The 22,547-nt window shown below is 42.2% G+C and overlaps 1 protein-coding gene across 1 annotated transcript in view; it reads right to left on the bottom strand.

Annotated features, from left to right (window-relative positions):
• The window catches only part of LOC100480267 (coiled-coil domain-containing protein 162), a 45,640-nt gene extending 23,787 nt beyond the window's left edge, over nucleotides 1-21,853 (bottom strand). The window contains exons 1-6 of the mRNA XM_034668960.1: nucleotides 21,690-21,853; nucleotides 19,723-19,818; nucleotides 18,518-18,673; nucleotides 10,825-11,054; nucleotides 9,754-9,892; nucleotides 8,178-8,298 (exon numbers count right to left, since the gene is read on the bottom strand). Of these exons, the coding sequence (XP_034524851.1) occupies nucleotides 8,178-8,298; nucleotides 9,754-9,892; nucleotides 10,825-11,054; nucleotides 18,518-18,673; nucleotides 19,723-19,818; nucleotides 21,690-21,788 (841 nt within the window). The 5' untranslated portion in view covers nucleotides 21,789-21,853. The remainder of the gene's footprint in view (nucleotides 1-8,177; nucleotides 8,299-9,753; nucleotides 9,893-10,824; nucleotides 11,055-18,517; nucleotides 18,674-19,722; nucleotides 19,819-21,689) is intronic.
• Between the last annotated feature and the right edge of the window lie 694 nt (nucleotides 21,854-22,547).

Raw genomic sequence — 22,547 nt, 5'->3', positions numbered from 1 at the left:
TGTCTGTGACTTCTCTCAAAATCCTTCTTAAGCCTACTGTCCCAGCTTTCACTTCCACTGCTTCCTGAAACTGATTTTGTATCAAGTACCAGTGACCCCAACATGACTAAAACATGTTTTACTCGACTCTCAGAAGCATGTCACATAATTTGTCATATTCCTCCTGCTTGAGAAACTTTCATCACTAGACATTGTGATACCACTCTGTCCTCCTTTTCTTCTTCCTCACTGTTTGTTCCCTCTAGGTCCCTTTGGCTGGTTGTCCTTTTCCCCTCCCCACCCCCAGCTCTTAACATTAGAGTGTCCTCAGACTCAGCCCTTGGTTCACCTCCTTTTTTTTCTACCCACACTCCTTCCCTTGGCTATCTCATTTAGCCCCATGGCTAAATATCATCCATATGCTGACAACCTTCAAATTTAGATCCAAGTCACTTGGCATCTCTTCTTGGATGTCTAAAAGGCATTTTAAATGTCATTTGGGCATAAATAAATTCTTGATCTTCCCTCTCAAACTTGCCATCTAAGCTGATGGCAATTCTATTTTCCCGATTTCTCAAGTCAAAAATCATGGAGTTATCATGGAGTCTTCTCTTTCTCCCACACCCAGTACACAATCCATTAGTGGTTACTTCAATAATATGCCCTGAATCTGACCACTTAATAGTTCCACTGTTCCCAACCTTGTTTGAACCACCATCTCCCCGTGCTCGGATTATTGCAGTAGCCTCCAAAGCAGCCTCTCCCTTCCTCCACCCTTTTTCCTTTACAGTCCATTCTCAACAGAGTAGCCAGAGATATTCCATTACGATATGTCAGATCAGGGGCACCTGGGTGGCTCAATGGGTTAAGCATCCAACTCTTGATGTTGGCCCAGGTCATGATCTCGAGGTTGTGAGATCAAGCCCCGAATTGGGCTCCAAGTTCAGCAGGGAGTCTGCTTGAGATTCTCTGTCTCTCCCTTCCCTCTGCCCTTCTCCCCCTCAAATGAATAAATACATCTTTAAAAATAAGATAAAACATGTCAGATCATGTCACTCAAAATCTGGGACAGGCACCTCATTGCATTCAGAGTAAACGCTAAGAGTAGGCCCTGCGTGATCCATCTTCTTTTCACTCTTCCTCTCTGGTTTCATTTCCTACTACTCTCACCCACTCTCTCCCTTCCAGCCACACTTGGGTCTTTCTGCTCTGTAAACATGGAAATATGCTCTGCTTAGGTTCCCTGTGTGGGCTGTTCTTCTGGATGGGCTTTTCTTTTGTCTGTTTATCTGTCTGCCCAGATGACCACGTAGCTAACTCCCTCATCACCTTCAAACTTTGCTCAATGTGTCACTTTCTCCATAAAGTCTATCCTGACTACCCTATTTAAAATTGCAGTGTGCCTCCTTCAAACCCCCACACCACCATACTTCTTACTCCATTATTTTCTTATTTCTTATGTTTATTGCTTATTATCTGCCTATCCCATTCTAGATGAAAAACTCCACAAGAGTAAGGAGTTTTGCTCCATGAAAATAAGGATGTATCCCCCAAACAGTGCCTAAAATACAGTAGTCTAGCACATACTAGGTGCCCAGTAAGTAGATATTGGATGAAAGACAGAATTAACATATGCATAAAGAAGCACCGATAGTATATATTAAAAAAACTAATAAAAGTGGTTACATGGGGTGACTAAAGGAGGTCAGTTGGTGGCAACGAGATCTCTACACACATATATTTTTCTATTGTTTTGAGTTTTGCACCGGGTGAATGTATTAGCTGTTAAAAAAGTCAAACTTAATATGACAGTGCTGGAGCTGTGGAAATATATCAACACCCCTTAACTTCCATATGGAAGAGCAAAAGCACATGTGTATGTTTAATTATGTTGGGTAGGGCCTACTTCCTTGTGCACGGTGTCAGGGGAGTCTGCAATTAAAGAGAAACCTATGGAGTCAGAGGTAGAAGCCAAGCCCTGCCCCACTCCCTTTTTTGTTGTGGGGGTGCTGGCCAGCAGCAAGAGTACACACAGAGCCACTCCCCGTCCCCAGCTGTTTTTAATTTCAGATGTGATTTCCTACTCATACTTTCATTTTTCTGGCGGGAGGCGTGGTGCACACAAGAGGAAGCATCCAGCACAATCGTCTCAGAAATGTGGATAAGACAGAGCAGGAGCCCATGGTACTTGCAATTATCTTATTTATTGGGTGGTCCTGATTTTGAAAATGGGGTTCCAGAATTCTTCAACGATTGGCTATTTTCCATGATAAACATATAAATCTGACTTTGTTTTTCCTTTAGGATAATAAAGGTGAGTAGACATAACACCATTGTCCTAGCATAGTTGAAGTGGAAAATCCAAAGAGTTAATGTGCCTAGAAGTTCACAATTCTTAGGATGTTTAAGCCTTTTTATAAGTCTAAGCTTTGACAAAACAGAACTCATGTATATTTCAGAGATTTTTCAGACAAGAAATTGGATACTTTTTCCAGGGCACATTAGCAGTAGGTCTCTGGCTCACAGAAAAGCCCGAGGGACCACATCTGCCACACACTTCTGGTTTGGGGGCCATCACCTGGCAAATGCCCACAGAGGTGGTTTTGGGGTTTAGCTCTGGGCTGAGCCGAAGGGGAAGTATTTTGCCAAAGTGCTGGGAAACTTTCCCACCATGCTTCTTCCTCATGAGTTCAAGCTCAAACATGCAAGTACTTCTGTAGGCAGGAGTCAGGGGAAGCCAGGGAGAGTAGAATTCATCCAACAGAAGTAATTCCTGGCCAAGTGGAGTTGGTGGTCTCCAAAAGGGTCTCATTTTCAGTGTGTGCGTGTGGTCATGGCTTCTTTAGGATGAAGCAGTTTCTGACGGCAGAATGGAGGTGGGTAGGAGACAGCACACTGGAGGTTAAATTAGGGTGTTGTTCTTTCCTCTCATTCTATTCCCAGGTCCTCTGACTGGAGGAAAATTTGACTTCCTGGTGGCCAAACCACTTCCCGTCTCTCCCTCTATGAACACTCCCTCTACCCTCCAGTCAGCCTCCTCCCTCTAGGAAAGGCGTCTTGGTTTCGTAGCATTTCACTTCTCTAACACAACCACTAGCCTCTGCCAAAATGGCTCCTGGGTCCTGAGCCAAGCAGAAGTGAAATTTGAAGGAATCCAACTGCCAACCAACATTCTCCTGACCACTTGGGGGTCCCCCAGAAGGTGGGTAGGTTGAAACCTTATTGCTTCAAGGATATGTATGTATGTGTTTTGTACTCCTGTGTTTCACAAACTGGTCCCCAGAACACTAGTCCCTTGTGTTGATGATAGATATTCTCAAGGGGAGAAAAAGGTTCTGTGATCAAATAAATTTAAAGAAGGTTTCAGTGGGTGGGGGGATGGGGTAATTGGGTGATGGTCATTAAGGAGGGCATTTGATGTAATAAGCCCTGGGTGTTATATGCAACTGATGAATCACTAAACTCTACCCTGAACATAATAACACACTATATGTTAACTAACTTAAATTTAAATTAAAAAAATTAAAAAATAAAAATAACTCATACTCTCTCTTCTGGAGCTTTATAGTGCACACTATAATAAGCTCTGAGAAGTTCTGGAGCAAAGAAACCTTTTTAACATTATTTATAAGTTTCCCAAACTTGTTTTGGCAAAAAACAAACAAACAAAAGCTTCCCCCTGCTCCCCAACCCTTGCAAAACACAATAGAAATCCTTTCCTTGCAATCGAGACTAAGAGTTGGTTTGTTAATCAAAAGAAGTCTGTTAAACTGGACAATACTTAAAAAAAATGACCTGCAGTATCTTAAACATTTTATTTAACTTAAAAATACCCAAATATACAAATATTTGCCAGTTTTCTAACATAGAACTTAGGCCTTTTCTTTGTATGCACCCACTCATTGGAGTTCTGTACTATCTTTCTTCTAGAAACCATAACATATTGTGTGGTTTTCTAGTGTGTGGTTTAATTGGTTTGCTCGTTTCTTTCTTTTTATGGAAAGAAAACTAAAAGACCATGAAACAATCCAAACATATCATTTTTTTTTAGGGCAGTTTTAAGTCCAGAGAAAAATTGAGCAGATAGTACAGAGAGTTCCCACATATTCCCTGCCCCCTCAACCCCCAACACAGAGCCTCCCCAACTACCAACATCCTACACCAGTGTGGAACGTCTGTTACAATTGCTGAGCATACACTGACATGTCATTATCACCCAAAGTCCATCGTTTACACTGCGGTTTACTCTTGATGAGACTATGGGTTCGACGAATGTATAATTGGCATCTCTCCACTATTATATTATCATACAGAATAGTTTCACTGCCTTAAAAATCCTCTGTATTCTGCCTGTTCATCATTCTCTACCCTCTAAACCCTTGGCAGCCACTGATCTTTTTACTGTCTCCATAGTTCTGCCTTTTCTTGAAAGTCATACAGTTGGAACCATAAAATATGTAGTCTTTTCAGGTTGGTTTCTTTTGCTTTGGTAATATACATTTTTATCCCTGTCTTTTCATGGTTTGATAGCTCATTTCTTTTTAGCATTAAATATTATTCCATTGACTGGATGTACCACAGTTTATCCACTTCAACTTTGTTTTTATAGAACAGATCTCTTTTCGTACTCCCATTTCATTGGTTTACATAATACTTAATTAAATTACTCAAACACAATGACGAGAAAAACTGGCACGAACAGGTTTGGAGCAAACAATGATCAATGATGTTAGGTAAACATAGTTAACCCAGAGACTGTAATTAGCGAGTATTTTGCCAGCTTGTGTTACTGAGGGAATGGAAAGCTTCAGAGAGCCTGTGAGTCTGTTAGTGAGGGTGATGGAGAGAACCGCTGCGCTAACATGTTGAGAAACTGGTGTTCTAGGGCACACTGCTGGGAATGCGGGCCTTGACCATGCTCTCCTGTGTTTGGATTGTGCTTTACTCAAGCAAAACATTTTTGTCCACTCACTGTTAACATGTGTATATTTATGTATTTCTAACTATCTATACTACTGTCATGGGCTAATATTGTATAGCATGATATGCTTAGGGTGAAGCTCATCATCAATGAGAGTGGATCTCAAACCACATTCCTAAGAGTTTTCTTGACCTTTTAAAATTTTTTGTCTGACTTCTTATCAGATGTGTTTATCTTTTTAACCTCACAATGTGGCTGACTATAAGCAGGTACTGGGATTAGAAGTGTCTCCACTATTTCTTAGTGCTTGCTTGTGGATTGCCTCGAAATGGTCATTTCAGGACACCTCAGTGTGGGGTGTGACATGTGACTTCTTACATATGGATTTAATCTATTTAGAAGCTCTAATATTTCCTTCCCACACCCCTGGGATATAGGCACTCCACTTTGGAGATTGCTGACCTCATAAATGCTCAGAGAAATTGAGAAAATCAATTAAGAATGACTTCAGTGCCAAAATGTCAAGTATGGGGAACAGCAGTGCCTTTCTGAATCAGTGGAACCCAACTCTGTGCTAAGCCAAGCCCCGAGACTTAACAAGGATGCCTGGAGCAACTTTTTAAAGTACTCAGGGGAGCACCAGTTCAGCTACAACAACCTAGCACTGGACCAGGTGTGGCTGCTGCATTTTCAGATGCTCTCTGATACACTTGAAGCTCATTCAGAAGTTATACAAGAAGATTAAGCTCCAAGACAAGGTGGGAAGGAGGGAAGAGACAGAGAAGTATTGGAGGGTTTGTTCCTGGCTGATAATAAATGTAGACACCAGAGTTGGCCGACAGGGAGAGAGAAGACCCTGAGGGAAGGACAAGAGCTTGGGATATCCCCTGGGTCTCAATACTCTCCATTCCCAACTCCCTCTGTAGAAACTCCTAGTGTCAAGCTAAACCTGACCACAAAAGGTGGGCTCTGCATGAAGAGGTGGCCCCTGTTGGAAGCCCCATCCACTATGCGTCTTCTTGCTGCTGAGATGAACAGTAGGTGGGTGGTGATTCCAAGGTTTTGCCTTCTTTGAAGGTTCCCCAACCACAGAGGTCTCAGGAAGACTACACTGAAGAAAAGTCTATAGAAGTACCCCTGGCACACAGCGGGGACTCCATCACTTACCCTGGGGGAACTCACTACGGGAGGACACCCACATTGAGTCGTGCCTAACAGACCCAAAACAGAACCAACAATAACAGAACACCCTCACTATTGGCATTGGTTTTAAAAGTTATGAGTGCAGAATCTCAACAAGAGCTTAGAATTGGCCAGTACACTCTAACCAAAGTTTTGGTAATATCACCCTTACCACCATTAACAATAACTCTACCCCTCCCCTCTGCCTGCCTCCCACCAGCCCCTTACTGAAGGCTCTTCCCAAGCACAGCTGACAGGCACCCTGCCCCAGGCAGCACACAGCAGAACCGCAAAGCAAAAATGCTTCTCCCTTCCCCCACCATCCGAGTGTCTCATTAAACCACAGCCTGAAACATGCAGATGGGTGCACCTGCTGTGTGCCTGTGGATTTTCTCCCAAGACTCGAGGGGAGCCACCTGGATGCAGCAAACACGGCACCAACAACAAGTGCTTTGTGTCTTGTTAAATGTTCTGTAATTGAAGCTCAACCTCACTCAGCTCTCTGGTGACATTTCTCTCTCTGGTGACATCTCCAGCTAAGAAGTGGCTTGCCCTCTCACTGCATAGCCTTTTCCCAGAGCCCTGTTTACAGAATTCAGTTACTCGAAGCACTGATAAAAACGACAATATCTTAGGTGAGGACATAGATTATTAATGCACATTATAATGTCTGTGGACTTTGTCTCAAAAGGAAAACCTAATTTAGTTTGCTAGTCAAACAACTTCTCCATCATTTAAAGGTTGTGGATTTTCCTGCAGAATTAGTAGGAGTCAGGAGTAGACATTGAAGTTCAGACATGACAGGCTGCATAATCTATGGCACCCTGTGCAAAATAAAAACGCAGGGCTTCTTATTCAAAAAGCAGGGAGACAAAATCACCACGATAGGTACTAAAATATAGTGCCTTCTTTCGTCTGTGGTCTCTCTCTTGGACTGTCATGGTGTTTTTATTTGCTTTTAATGTTGCACTCCCCAGGCATGGGAACGCTCGCAAGGCAAGTGCGACCCTCACAGGCACCCAGGGGCTCCACCCTGTGACCAGAAGCATGAGTGTATGTGTACCTACTGGACGGTGGCCCCATGCCCTGGCCAGGAACAGAGAAGCTGAGCCAGGCATCTTTCCTTCCTGGGGGCCCACTGTGGACAGGCAACCCCAAGGGTATTATAACATATATCCTGGGCTATTGTACGAATCTAGGGATAGGCAATAGGCTTGCTTCCACTGAGTCACCCATCAGATGTACCATAATGTTGCCAGACTCGGGTCCTTGATATACTACTAGGTACACATATCCTGATCTTCCTCCTGCTCAGGCCCCCAGTGGAGTAGAGGACTGCAGCAATTGCAGGGTGGGGATGCTGAGGGAGAGGTTGGGGTGCCTAGGGTGCCAGAGAGCAGGGGAGTAGGCAGCTGAGAACCCCTCCTGGCAAGGTGGGGAAGCAGTAAGAAGTGGGACTCTGTGTAAGGCAGAGGCTCTAAGTCCTTGGTACATGCTCCATGGACTCACTGAATTCCAATTACGAAACACAAATTCTAAGTTAAAATCAAGAGTTTCAAGACGGTATCCATAGAGCATTAAACCCCAAGTAGTGCTGGGTCCTGTGTGAGTACACTGATCACATGTCCATGAAGTGATCCTGACTTCAGATGAAAGGAAATAATTGTGATTTCCTTCCCACCCCAAATACATGTATTTGTAAGATTTTTGACATATATGTCATATATATGTATTGTGTGTATGTATATATATGTATATATATACACACACACACGTAAATACATTACAAATAAGGAAAGCTTATGTGTTTTACCCATTTCAACTTTATTTCAGTTATGAGTTAATCATCAGAGTTGAGACTGAACTTAACAAATGTTCTCTATTTAAAAGAAATTTAAAAGACTTTAAGTGAAAGGAAATATATCAAAGTGTTAATAGTTCCCTCTGGGCCAAGGTGTGAAAAACTAATTTTTACCCCATTTTCTGGACATTGTGGTACTTTTTAATCATGAAAATGATACATGGATTGCTTTTATAATTAGGAAAAAAACCAATAAATGCTATTTTGTGAAGTAATAAAATAAACATACTTTACCTGTAGGGAGAGTACACTGCTCCTTGGATTTTTCTGATACCACCAGTGCTATCTCTCTGTTAACTTTTCTTAATACTTCTTGGATCATATGAATTTCAAGATTTTCCAGAAGTTTCTGAAGCTAGAGTAAGAAGTTTGAGAGTCACTTTCTACATTCAGCTTATACTCTGAGCAGCTAAGTCAAATTCCTACAGAAGGGTCTGGGGCTAGGTCCTGTTCTTCAGATACTCTCTCCCAGGGAAGAAAGAAGGGTTCCTTTCTTGGGTTTCCAAGTGCTTCTGCAAGGGTAGATATACCTCTTTGGAGACCAACATCTTTTCTTCCTGGCCCACATCCTAGTTGATAAAATACAACCCTTTTTTACCAAGTCGTGCGAAATAGCAGTGTTCAATGTCTGAGGTGACCTCATGTGTTTTGGGGGTCTCTAAATGTGGCCAGGAATTTTATGAGAGGTTATTATAAGAGAAACCCCTGGGCCTGAAACTCTATTTAGTTATCAAGGAGGATTTCATGAGAAGATCTAAAATTCCAAACAGGACCAGGAGAAAACTGTCCCAATAACCACGAGCCCTTACTTTACCCATTATGCTTGTAGAGTCCATGTTTCTCCCTGTCAGAGGACCCCAGCTGCTAGAGAGAACCAGGGCTCAGAAGGGTAAGCAATGGGCTTGGGACTGGGGTGTGTGTGTGTGTGTATGTGTTGTGGAGGGTCGGTTGCCACTGGATTCTTGAACTTCAGGGGACATGAATCTCTCCACTGACATTCAAACAGCTGGAAGTTTTGCTTGCCTGTTACAGTAACAAGGAGAATACAGCCTTGCCTGTTACAGATACAAGGGAACACAGCCATGTGGCGACTGTGTCCCAGGACCAAGGTGAACAAACACTTGGAAAAACAACCTCTCACATAGATCATCTAGGACACCAAGTGGACTAGTGTGTAAATCATGTTGTCTTATTCTCGGAAAAACAATCATCTTAAGCTCTCTTAAATACTCCATTTTCATGGGTGTGTGTGTTGCGGGGGGTGGATAATTGTGTGCTAGATTTTAAGTTTAAGATGCTAGGGTGTTCTCGGGGGCGCCTGGGTGGCTCAGTCGTTAAGCGCCTGCCTTGGGCTCGGGGCGTGATCCCGGCGTTCTGGGATCGAGCCCCATGTCAGGCTCCTCCGCTATGAGCCTGCTTCTTCCTCTCCCACTCCCCCTGCCTGTGTTCCCTCTCACGCTGGCTGTCTCTCTGTCAAATAAATAAATAAAATCTTAAAAAAAAAAAGATGCTAGGGTGTTCTCTATCATACATAGTCTTTTTTTGTGGTAGTCTACCTTAATTAGAGGAAAACCAAAATATGAAGATCTAGACTTACAAAATGGAGATATTAGGGGTAGTTATTTGCTTAATCAAAGCTCCACATGCTTTAAAATACTTAGTTCCCTCTGAGCCTGTTCAATGATTTACATACCTTCAATCTCCACTTAATGTCTTAGAAAAAAATGCCACTTGGGTATATCTGTAGTTTTACATGCTTAATGCCATAAAGTAAATTTTCAAAGTCACATTCAAAATAGTTTCTGCATACCTGCTGAGTTTTTATTTCGATTTCTGAAGCTCCTTTGGGGGGAAGAATAGACTGACTACTTATTACAATACTTTCGAATTCATCTTCTTTCCCCATCCGCCTAGCTATAGCTTTCATGCTGGGGTAGAGAATGTCAGTTCTATTGAAGAAGAGAGACAGAAATTAGCAAACAAACATTTTTTCTTATTCAGATTCTCTATTATTTTCCTTCACGTTCTGTTTCTTGTCATCATGTATAAGCCTCCCAACCAATTACAGACACTCACATCAACATCTAAATTCATCACAGTTGCTGCTCCCTTAGTCAATATTAAATCCTGAGGCCTTTTCCCATTGGGTACATTTAATTTCAGTCTTCATTCTTCAAAATATTGACAAGTTTTCTCATTCCCTAGTTACCAGGAAAGCTGACTGTAATAACTTGTAAGATAGACCATTGGGACTATGCCACCAAAGAGAAACTTCTTGTGCCCAGTAAGGTCCAAGGATGGTGAGTGGATGCTTTGTGAATGTTTGTTTGATAACAGACACATGGCAGAAGCAACATGTCTTTCCTGCCAGCTAAGTCATCCCAGCTAGAGCCTGAAGCTGTGAAACCATCCCACCCCACCCCACAGACCTAAGACCTCCTGTTGCACCATATTATACCTCTGGCTGCAAAGCATGAAGCTCTCAGAGACTCAATACTTGGGTCTAATGGGGCAGAAAATGGGGAGAAGTTCACAGCAGCAGCACCTCGCTACCCAGTGCTCACTGGGGTCTTATGAGCTAAAAAAGCTGAAGAGTCAGCACCATGGGGACACTGGAGAAGCACAAGTTCCCAGAGACAGAACTCTAGGTAAACGATATACAGTGTTGCTTGGTGGAACCCGGCGCTGTCCCTGCAGTCAACAGAACCCAGCTTTTCCTGTAAAGCACTGGCTATAGAGACACATTGCCCAGCTTCCTCTGCTCAGTGGGGCTGGGTGTACCAGGATTATGGACCAAATCTCACCCTCAGAGTAAGGGGAGGAATTTACCAGACCTCAGATTCCACTCATTCACAAAAATTTCCACCTTAGCAACACTCACCCATAGAGTTCTGAGAACTGTTTGTGGAAGGAGACAGAATCGTTGTCCTGGCCTCGCAGTTTGAGTCGGCCCCAGTGCTCCTTCAGCACTTCCAGCTGCTTCCACAGCACCAGGAATGATCTCAGGAAAGCAAGGGACATTACTGCATTGCATGGGCCCCTCAGCAGCCTGGAGGCTTTTGGGCTGCTTTGGAATGGACTTCTGAATCCTGGCACTCTGGACAAATCTGGCTGAAAGCATTACAGAAATTCTTCTTTATTAATCATAGGTCAATATAGGACAACCTTTTACATGTAGTCCATGCAGAAGGAACATTATGGAGAATGCCTATTCTCCCCAGGAGGAATGGTTCTCAGGTTTACAGCACATTTGGAGCTTAGAGAGGGTAAGCACCCTTTCTAAACAGATAGGATACAGAAAAGAGGGAAATGTCTCCATTTCAGCTTTCTGCTTGAGTCTTGAGCCACTCATTTTAAAAACTCTTTTACTCAGGTACTAACATTTTATCTGCCTTTGAAAAATGGAGCCTTTCATGTTTAGCCTCTGCATTCTGGAAAGTGCCCTTCAACACACTTGAGATTTAATTCCCCATCACAGTAGAGCTGTAATATAACCTTAAATTAGGGATTTTACTTGTTTTATGGATAAGGAAATGGAAACATAAGTTTATCTTATCTCCTATTCCTTCTCCCATCCTTTAAAAGTTTACATGTCTCTTAATTTGAATTTATTATTCAACAGGCAATTTTCCTTTAGAATTATGATTTGTTTATTCATTCATTGGTACTTTCTTTAAATCAGTGTTTGTTGAGCGGCTGCTCTGAGCCCTGGAGGATGTGGAGGGAACAAGGTTTTCAGGTCCCCCTCTCCTACAGCCAGGGTGTGAGGGCCAGAGTCATCCAGAAAGTGACAGACAAAATGGAAACCTGCATCCAGGCCCTCACCCTGATGATAGGGTCTCAGTCACAGGAAAAGGAGCGTTGCTTTGCAGACAAAGATACAAACCTGGATCATGAGGTTACAGCAAGAAGGGCCTCAGAGAAAATTCAGGTAACAGCACCCCAGACACTCAAGTTTCCTCCCTTGGAACAGGAAGAACACCCACCTAGTGTAACTGGATCCTCCGTCAGCACTATTAACATAATCTACAGAAAGGCTTGGCTGCCAGAAAGAGGGTTGGTCAGAGGCAGAGTTGGCAAGCCAGACCCAGGGGAGAGCCCACAGCTTCTGTACATAGCTGATAACCCCTCAAGTAGCCTACCTCCTCCCTAAGCAGCTAACCCAAGATTTCCAGATTTGTTTTATCTTCAGGAACCTCCCATCAAATAAAACCTTATGCAGTGAGAGAAAATATTCAACAGACCAAGGCTGAGCATGGTGACAGGGAAGGGGCAGCCTACAGGTCATGTAGCCCCCTCTGCTCAAAAAGCCCCAAGATGCCCCTTTTGAAGGGTTTGTGTGCAGTTTCACCTGAAGACCCAGCAAAAAAAGAACAGTTTGAAAAGCACCTAGACTATATAAGGAGATTTATTGGCTAATCTAAAACCAAATGGAGGGGCAAGGACAGATGAACTCTCCCCAGAGATGGAGGATGCTACTGGCAGATGCCAATATTGCACCCGCCACCTACCCTGCTAGCACAGGAGGGCGAACTCAGATGCAAAGCCCTCCCAGCACCACCCTGCTAAGACAAGCAGGGGCAATGGGTGATGGCATTATCGGTTGCCTTGCTGAAGCCAGAGCAGGTGCCCATTGCAAACACTTCCCTGCTCCCTAGCTGGGGCAGGCAAGAGCAAGCAATAGCAGCATGCTCCCCACTCCTTGGCTAAAGCTGGTGAGCACCGGTGGTTCTAACACTCCTGCACTCACTGTAGGCCTGGCAACTGTGAGCAGTCCCAGCATTTTCCTGCTCTCAGCCTAAAGCCAGAATATGCACGTGGACAAGACATTCCTTTCTCCTGTTGCATTCCCAAAGCCCCTGGGCACATGCAGTCAAGATATTTTCCTGCGGCCTTTCTGAAGCTGGAGAGCATGCCCTACCCCTTACAATCTCTAGCTGCCTAGTTCAAGCCAGTGGATAGAGGCAATCCACACAGGGGATGCTCCTTGACTGCCTGGCCCTGGTGGCCAAGACGACTGACATTCCTGAGCTCCAAGGGAATGTAACAATCATAAAGATAGTATGTGGCAGGCCATACTCCAGGGCACTGCAGACAGCAGACTGAAGACCAACCCTGGCTTCCTGTGAAAAAAGTCTATTTACTTAGCCTGCAGCTTCAGCCTGAGGAGCAGGCTTCAGATTTTCCCTACATCTAGAGGCTACAGAGGTGCTCCCAGGGAACGTAAGCAGGAAGACACCATCCTGTGCACCTCCTATGCCTTGATACAGCTCAGTAAGTCCTCCCAGAAAGAGCTTATACACTCATGTTCAGTCCCAAGTTTTGCAACTGTCACCCAGAGGATACTTCAGATCTTTTGGTCTGGAGGCCAGCAGGGATTATGATTGTGGCTGCACAAGACTATATTTGCATGTATATTTTAAAAGATTTTATTTATTTATTTGAGAGAGACAGTACATGGGTGGGGTGAGGGGGGGAGGAGCAGAAGGAGAGGGAGAAGCAGACTCCCTGCTGAACAGGGAACCTGACACAGGGCACCATCATGACCTGAGCCCAAGGCAGATGCTTAACCTACTGAGCCACCCAGGCACCCCAATATATTTGTATATTTTAAAAGCTGCTGCCTGAGGGTCTGGCTTCAGATTAGCCTGAAACTTGGTGCTAAATGAAATTTCTCCCCATGGAACACTGACAGGCCTTGGTACATCCTCAATGACAAGGACATATCAATAGTAAATAAGGCTGATTAGACAATCACAAAGTTTCAAGAAACAACCAAGAGCTAGGGCAAGGTTGAACAAGAAGTTTCATCAACTACACAAGGGCACTCCAAGACTGAGAGACTCAGAAAAAGACCATAATGCTATGGAGATAAGTAATCTACCTGATAAAGAATTTAGGGTAATGGTCATAAAGATGCTTACCAAACTTGGGAAAGGAATGGATTAACACAGTAAGGACTTCAACAAAGAGATAGAAAGTATAATGAAGTACCAAACACGAGTCCACAGAGCTGAAGAACATAATAACTGAACTGAAAAATACACTAGAGGGGTTAAACATCAGACTGGATGAAACAGACGAATGGGTCAGCAAGCCAGAATGCAAAGCAATGGAATTCACCCAGACAGAGTCACAAAAGGAAAACAGAATTTTAAAAAATGAAGATAACTTAAGGGACCTATGAGACAACATCAAGCAGAATAACATTTGCATTACAGGAGTCTCAGAAAAAGAAAAGAAAGAGAAATGGTCAGAAAACTTATTTGAAGAAATAATGACTGAAAACTTCCTTAATCTAGGGAAGGAAACAGATATCTAGGTCCAGGAAGCCCAGAGAGTTCCAAATAAGATGAACTCAAAGAGATCCACACCAAGACACATTATAATTAAAGTGTCAAAAGTTAAAGAGAGAATCTTTAAAGTTGCAAAAGAAAAACCAGTTGTTACATACAAGAGAAACACCATAATCAGCAGATTTATCAGCAGAAACTTTGCAGGCCAGAAGAGAGTGACATGATATATTCAAAGTACTGAAAGGAAAAAACTTCCAGCCAAGAATACCCTACCTGAAGGTTATCATTCAGAATTGAAGAGGAGAGAGAGTTTTCCAGACAAAAGCTAAAGGAGTTCATCACTCCTAAACTGGCCTTATAAGAAATGTTCAAGAGACTTCTTTTAGCAGAAAAGAAATGGCACTAATTATTAACAACAACAACAAAAAAACCATACAAAGTAAAAATCTTACTGGAAAAGGTAAATATATACTAAAGGTAATAGGTTAATTTTTAAAGCTACTATGAAGTTTGAAAGACAAAAGTAAAATAAACTAAAACTAAAATAATTAGTTAAAAGATACATAAAATAAAAAGATGTAAAATATCACATCAAAAACAAAACATGAAGGGGTGTGATAGTTAAAATGTAGGGTTTGGAAAATGTTCAAATGTAAGTTGCTATCAACTTAAAAGAGACAGTTATATACATAGGATGATATATGTGAACCTTACAGTAACTATATGCCAAAAACTTATGTTAAATACACACACAAAAAAGGATCCCTTAAAAAGTTAAAAATTGAGCTACCCTATGATCCAGCCATTGCACTACTGGGTGTTTACCCCAAAGATACAGACGTTAGTAAAGAGAAGGGCCATATGCACCCCAATGTTCATAGCAGCATTGTCCACAATAGCTAAATCGTGGAAGGAGCCGAGATGCCCTTCAACAGATGACTGGATTAAGAAGCTGTGGTCCATATATACAATGGAATATTACTCAGCTATCAGAAAGAACGAATTCTCAACATTTGCTGCAACATGGACGGCACTGGAGGAGATAATGCTAAGTGAAATAAGTCAAGCAGAGAAAGACAACTATCATATGATTTCTCTCATCTATGGATCATAAGAACTAGGAGGATCGGTAGGGGAAGAAAGGGATAAAGAAAGGGGGGCTAATCAGAAGGGGGAATGAAGCATGAGAGACTATGGACTATGAGAAACAAACTGAGGGCCTCAGAGGGGAGGGGGTGGGGGAATGGGATAGGCTGGTGATGGGTAGTAAGAAGGGCACGTATTGCATGGTGCACTGGGTGTTACATGCAACTAATGAAGCATTGAACTTTACATCAGAATCCGGGGGTACTGTATGGTGACTAACATAATATAATAAAAAATCATTAAAAAAATGAGAAATGACTCTAAACGTAACACTTAAGAAAGACATCAAACCAGAAGGGAAGAAAGAAAGAGAAGAAGGAAGGAACAGAAAGGAACTATAAAAACAGTCACCAAACAACTAACAAAATGGCAATAAGTACCTACTTATAATAATTAAAATAAATGCAAATAGACTAGATTCTCTAATAACAAATCACAGAGTGGCTAGAAAATCACAGAATGGATAGAAAAGCAAGGCACATTTATATACTGCCTACAAGAGACTCACTCCATAAATAAGCACACACTGACTGAAAGTGAAGGGATGGAAAAAAGATATTCCCTACAAATGGAAATGAAAAGAAAGATGATGTAGCTATGCTCATATTAGACAAAATAGACTTTAAAACTAAGACTATTATAAAAGACAAAAGGGGGCACTACATAATGATAAAGGAATTGACCTCAAGAAGATAAAACATTTCTAAATATATATGCACCCAAGGTAGGAGCACCAAAAATATATATAGTACAAATATTAAGAGACCTAAAGGGAGAAACTGACAGCAATAAAACAATAGTAGGAGACTTTGACACCCCATTTGTATTAATTGATAGGTTGTCCAGACAGAAGAATCAATAAGGAAATATTGGCTTTAAATGTCACAAACAAAGCCCAAGTTAGTAAAAGGAAGGAAATAAAGATCAGAGCAGAAATAAATGAGATAGAGCCTAAAAATAAAATTTAAAAAAATAAATGAAGAGCTGGTTCTTTGAAAAGATAAACAAATTGACAAATGTGTACCTAGACTCACCAAGACAATAAGAGAGATCTTAAAGAAATAAAATCAGAAATGAAAGAGAAGTTACAATAGGAAGCACTGGAAGTTGAGGGTAGGGATATCAGCAGGAGATGGGTGGTTTAGATTCTATTCTCGGGGCATTTGGAAGTCATTGAAGGGTTATAAGAGGGAAGTGACATAATCAGGTTTGCATTTAAAAATATTACCCTGGTGAATGTACCGGAAGAAGGCAAAAGTGAATATAGGAAGTCCAATTGGAGGTTACGCTCATAACCTAACATTAGAAGATGATGCTGATTGGGGGTTGGTGATGGAAGATGGGGAACAGCAGACAAACTTGAGAGATATTAAAGTAATAGGAGAGTAAAACTTAGCATCTGATTGTGCAGTATGAAAGAGAGAAATCAAAGATGGGTGTCCAGATGTTTTGGCTTGAGCAACTGGGCAGGTGGTGGTTCACTGACAGGGAATATGGAAAGAAGAGAGAGTTTTGGGCAGTGAAACAAACTCATTTTGGAACACACGGGCTGTGGGATGGAACAAGGAAGTTGAATGCACGAATTGAAATTTGGACACAACATATAGATGGTCATTGCGTGAGTCATCACATGTAAAGTCATCCTAGTTATAAAAACAGATGAGTTTGCCTAGGGAGAGGCTGAGAAGTGGAACAACGTAGTGGGTAAGAGTGGAAGGGAGCTCCAGTGCCAGATTGCTCAGTTGGGATCTGGGTTTCTCTCCTCACTAGGTATGTGACTTTGGGGACACCACTTAACCTTTCTGAGCTTCAGTATTATTTGTAAAATGAGAATAATGAAAGTACCTATTTCATGGAATTACTGTGAATATTAAAGAAACTAGTAATTACTAAAGCACTCTGAAAAGATCTCAATCATAGCCAACAGTAGTATTAATAGTATGCAGGGGACACATGCTGACTAGACAGAGAAGGCACAGTGCCTAGGGCCCACAAAGTGTTTTAATTTCTTTTAAAATCAGAAAATACAGGATACTGAGGTTGAATAAAATGTTTTAATATAGGATATTATTTTTTTATATTAACACAGTTGTAAACTCTAACTTTTAATGCTTTTTTTTTTTTTAATGGAAGATGGGGCCTACAAAGACAAAAGGGGCTAACATCATGGAAGTCAAAATGCAGACCTGTAGGAATGTAGAAGTGGGACACAACCCGAAAAATAATACTCTGGGGACTGGGAGAGGAAGAGGGGAGGCAGGAGGCAGAGGAGAGTCTATGGGGAAGTCTGAGAAGGCCTGGCTACCAATGCCAGAGGAAGACTAGGAGGGAGCTGTGCTTTGGAAGCCAGGAAGAGGGAGTCCGCAAGGACACACCGGGTCAAATGCTGACAAGGGGTCAGGTTGGAAGGGAACTGAAAAGTATCCAGGGGATTCAGTGACAAGGACTGTGGTGCTCGTGATGAGAGCGGTCTCAGTGGGGACAAACTGCAGTTTCTGAGGAGCGGACTGAAGGTAAGGAATTGGAGGTGGCTGATGCAGGCCTCTCTCGGAAAGTTTGGCTCAGAAGAGGAGCTCTTCAGATGGGGGCGCCATCTGGCTTACCCTGTGTCCAGACCAGTCTCTGTCTGGCAGAATTGTTTCCAGTTATGATAAGGTGGGCTAGAGGCTCTTTACCTCAGAGCTTCTGAGGGACAAGTCCAGAGGGGGGAATGCTTGCCTGGGCGTCCATAGGCTAGCTGAGTGATGAAGATGAGAGCCCAGGCTGGAGGTGTTCACCCAGGGCCTCTGTCATGCCCCTCCAGTCCTTCCGACCCCAGTTCTAAATGTGTCTTCAGACTCTAAATATGTGTGACTCCTAAGGATGTCCAGCCAGTTGGATTATTTGTTCCATTTGGTTTCAATGGGCCTCCCACAACCTTTGTTCTATTTTTAAAATGAAAAGAAATGAATATACCGTGGATCACAGGTGACCCCTGCTCCACTGCTGGTCGCATGCAGCATTAGCGCAGTCCTGGGACCCACTGGGAGAGGCTGTTGGATAGAGGTGGTTCTCTGGTCCATCTCCCAGAGAGGAAGGTCCTTTAGAACCATACAGTGCTGGACAATTATGTAGACTATTTACCAAGAGTACCTGAGAGTGTTTGTCCAGTGTGGCTTGCTGTCTGGAGGGATCCTCCATGATCATATGATAGCTGCTCAGAATTACATCTCCCAGAAGCAGCTGCATGCCCACCAGCTCTCCATGAGCCACCTTGAGGTCACGGTCACTCAGCCTACAGAGGCACAGCTAAAAACAAAAAAGAACAAAACAAAACACCCATTTCGAAGATTTCTAGGTATCCTTTATACATGATTTTGGGGAGAAAACTAGGAATAATTATGTTTATAAGTCCTGCCCGCTCGACTATTAGAAAATCCATAAAAATCAGAGTAACATTTGTAGCTCAAAGTCCTCCTTGAACATATCAGACTTTTGGCTTTGTATGGAAGTCCAAGTTTCCCAGAACTTTACAGTGGTATCTGTACATGGTGAATATATAGCATGATATCAATTTTCCTTAAAAAGTGCAGATATAAACACATGTATGCATAAGGAAAATACTGGAAAAAATAAAACAAAATGTGAACTGTGATTGTTTCTTAGTGGGGGACTATAATTGATTTTCTTAACCATTCTTACTACTTTACTTTAAAAAATCCAAACAATTTTAATTTTGAGCATAAACAAAAGCAAACAGTATAGTTCCCATCACCCAGCCCCAAGAACTATCAACCTATGGCCAGTCCTGTCCCCATCCCTGTCACTCCCCACTTCCATATTACTTTAAAGCGAATTTATGATTGATTTTCATCTTGTTAATACATTTCTGTATTTTCTATTTTTAAAAATGAGAACACAATGATATTTGCTTAGGTAATCAGGGGGGAAACACATAATTGAAAGAAATTCTCCTTATGGATCCTGCTTAAAGAGTTCTTTTCCGGCCACTGTTCACAGGCAGGCCAGGATCCTGGTCACACAACCATGAACTTCCAGCCTGGGTGATTCTCTAAGAGGCCCAAAGAGTGATTGGAGATGGAAGGCCACTCTCCCAGATCACTACTGGCCATGGGAATTGCAGCTGAGTCTACAACCAAGGCCCATACCACTGAGAACATGATTCTCTTCTGTCGTAAGAAAACATGACTCACCTTGTAGCATTGGGTTTATAGCTTCATAATCAAACACCCCTGCTTATCTCATAAATTATTCACCACTGACCTATGGACCCAATAACGCCTGCTTTGCAGTCTGCATTCAGTTCTCTCTGTGACTAGTGAGAAGACCTATCCTACCTGCATATTATATTCTAGGGTATCTGGGCTGCTACTCATTACTGGAAACAGTCCTCCATCTTCCAGAAATGCTCTCCAAGGGAATAGCACAGATGCCTAAAAGAACCAAATAAGAAACACGATAATGCTGTACTGTGTCCATAAATAATAAACATCTTATGTGAACAGGATTTCTGTGTCTGTACTCCAAAACACTGTGGAATGATTTATTTACTATGTAGAAATAATTCTTCATAGAAAGTCCCTGATAACGTAGAGGAGAGAGTAATAACCTTTTTTTTTCCCCCCTCCGGAATCTGGCCAAACATAGAAGGGTTCTTAAGACTTCAGTGTAACTAGTCAGCACCAGCGTTTGAAAGTTCCAGAATTCTATAATAACAATGGGACAAATTTATAATCAACAAATGTAAACTTACTCAAATGTTCTCAGTATTAGGAACCTTAAAATGTTTTCCCACATCACCATTGTGTTCCAAATGTAAGTAACAACTCAAAGCCAATGTCACAACATTAACATGTGGGCCTCTGTCTTCTCCATATCACTGTTCAACAGCCAAGGCATCCCCTACTACTTGTGGCACCACATGCAGCCCTGGACAAAGTGGGTCTGTCCATCTGACCCTGTTTTATACTTGTATACTTGGTACTGGCTTCAGACAATTCCTAGAGTTGGAGTTGATTCAGGTGGCAGGAAGCCAGGGCTCTCGAATCTACCTAATCCCAGGCAATATCCAAAGGCAGTAAGAACAGGCCCAATGGTCACGGTCAATCCTGTCTTCTGGGATTAAATGAGGGTCAAGACTTGGGCCAAGAGTAATTGTCTTGTTGCTAAGGAAGGTAAAAGTGTGGGACTTACATGGGGTTGATGTTGGCATTACTTGGCTTAGCTTTGTAATGTAAGAACATTAAGTTGGAGCTTTTGGAGTTAGAAGACCTGGGTTTGTGAAGTGGTTTTAAATATATGTCCACAACTTCTTCGATACTTTTCCCATTAAGATTGGGAGTTTAAGCCTTCTCCCCTTGAATGTGGACAAAAATTAGTAAGTCACTTCTAGTGAATAAAATATGTCAAAAATGATGGGATGTCACTTCTGGAATGAGGTAATAAAAAGACTGACTTCCACCTTGGGTTCTTGCTCTCTCTTGAATTGTTTGCTCTGCAGGAATCCATCTGTCTTGTTGTGAGGATGCCCTATGGAGAAGCCCATGTAATAAGCTTGGAAGTGGATCTTCTGATGCCTACCAACCGACCTGTGAGTGGGCTTGGGAGCAGATTCTCCTCCAGTAGACCCTTAAGAAGACTACAGCCCGGGCCAATACCTTGATTGCCACTGGTGAGAGATCTATACAAGTAGCCAGAACAACACAATAGACTGTTCCCAGATTCCTGAGCCTCAGAAACGATATGAGATGATGAATATTAATTGTTTCAATCTGCTAAATCTTGGGGTAATTAGTTATGCAGCCATAGATAACCAAAACAATTTGTGAACTACTGCTGCCATGACTGCCCGGCAGCCTGATCTCTGGCCTGCCAGAACCTTAAACTTAGAGCTGTAGAAGGTGGGTAATATTGTTGGTGTCTGATATTGCTGGAGTTACTTTTGATAACACCTGTTGTAACCAGAGCTGTTCAAAACTCAGCTGCTGACCTAATTTATGTATTGTGATTGCTGTCATTATTATTTATTAAGTAGAAAAGATCAACTGTTGGTTTTGCTATCAGGTGTGAGCAGATAAACTATTGCCCCAATTTGCCTGCTGAGCAGTTTGGAGGCAAAGTCTTTGACTGGGAATGACAGTGGGCCCAGGCTGCTCTACCGTGTCAATGAAGGGGAGCCAAGCAAGGCTAAAGAGCACTAGAGCATGGAGAGCCCCTGCAAAATTTAAACCAAATGGAGACCAAGTGCCAGAATCCCTGATGTATAACACACCATTTATAGGTATAAAAATACCTCTCAATGTACCTGGAGGTTCTGTGGATCTAGTGGCTGGGGCAGGCTGAGCTGTGAAGCAAAAATGCTCTTCACAAGAGCGTTGCTCAGTGGTGGCAATCCGTGGTACATGCCGTCTGTGACAGACTGGTAGGCAGGAGCGTTTCCAGCTGCCAAAAATGTTCTTCTACCAAAACATGGAGGGAATCTCATTAAAAGCAGTTATTTAAGCTTCTAAAGCTCAAAACTTTCTTCAAAGAAACAAGATACAGGATACACAGATTACGTAGCAGGATAACATTTTTGAAATATGGACAGATTTCTTCCTCAACAACCTCATCCTTCACCCTTCTTTCTTTACACACTGCCCTTCACCCATAATTCACAGCCCTCAAGGGAAAGGTAGATATACTCTAGACTAGCATTGTCCAATAGAACTTTATGCAATGCGGAAATGTTCTAAGTTTGATTGTCTAATATGGTAACCACTGGCTACATGTGGCTGTTGAGCACTTGAAATGTGGCTACTGTGACTGAGGAATTGAATTGTAAATTTTACGTCATCTAAATCAATACTAATTTAAGCTTTTAAATTAAATAGCCACATGTGACTACTGTTTTGGACAGTTCAGCTGTAGCTCTAGAACAAAGACATGGATTGTTCGTTGAATTGACTATTTTAAGACCAATCGGAGAGACGATTCTTGAAACGAAATTTTAAATTAAATAATAAAATCTTGGGGTTTGAGAGAGGAAGTTTTTTGTTTTGTTTTGAACAAAACTTGGCTTTGCATATCAAGAACCAAAAATCCTGAAGACTAGCACATGAAATTTATACCATAAGTTGTAGAGAAGGAAGTATGCATGATAAATTACGATGACTTTTGGTTT

This window comes from Ailuropoda melanoleuca, chromosome 10 (assembly GCF_002007445.2).
Source record: "Ailuropoda melanoleuca isolate Jingjing chromosome 10, ASM200744v2, whole genome shotgun sequence".
Taxonomy (NCBI): Eukaryota; Metazoa; Chordata; class Mammalia; order Carnivora; family Ursidae; genus Ailuropoda; species Ailuropoda melanoleuca.
The sequence above is the reverse complement of the archived record's forward strand: the minus strand, read 5'-3'. Positions and strand labels throughout refer to the sequence as shown.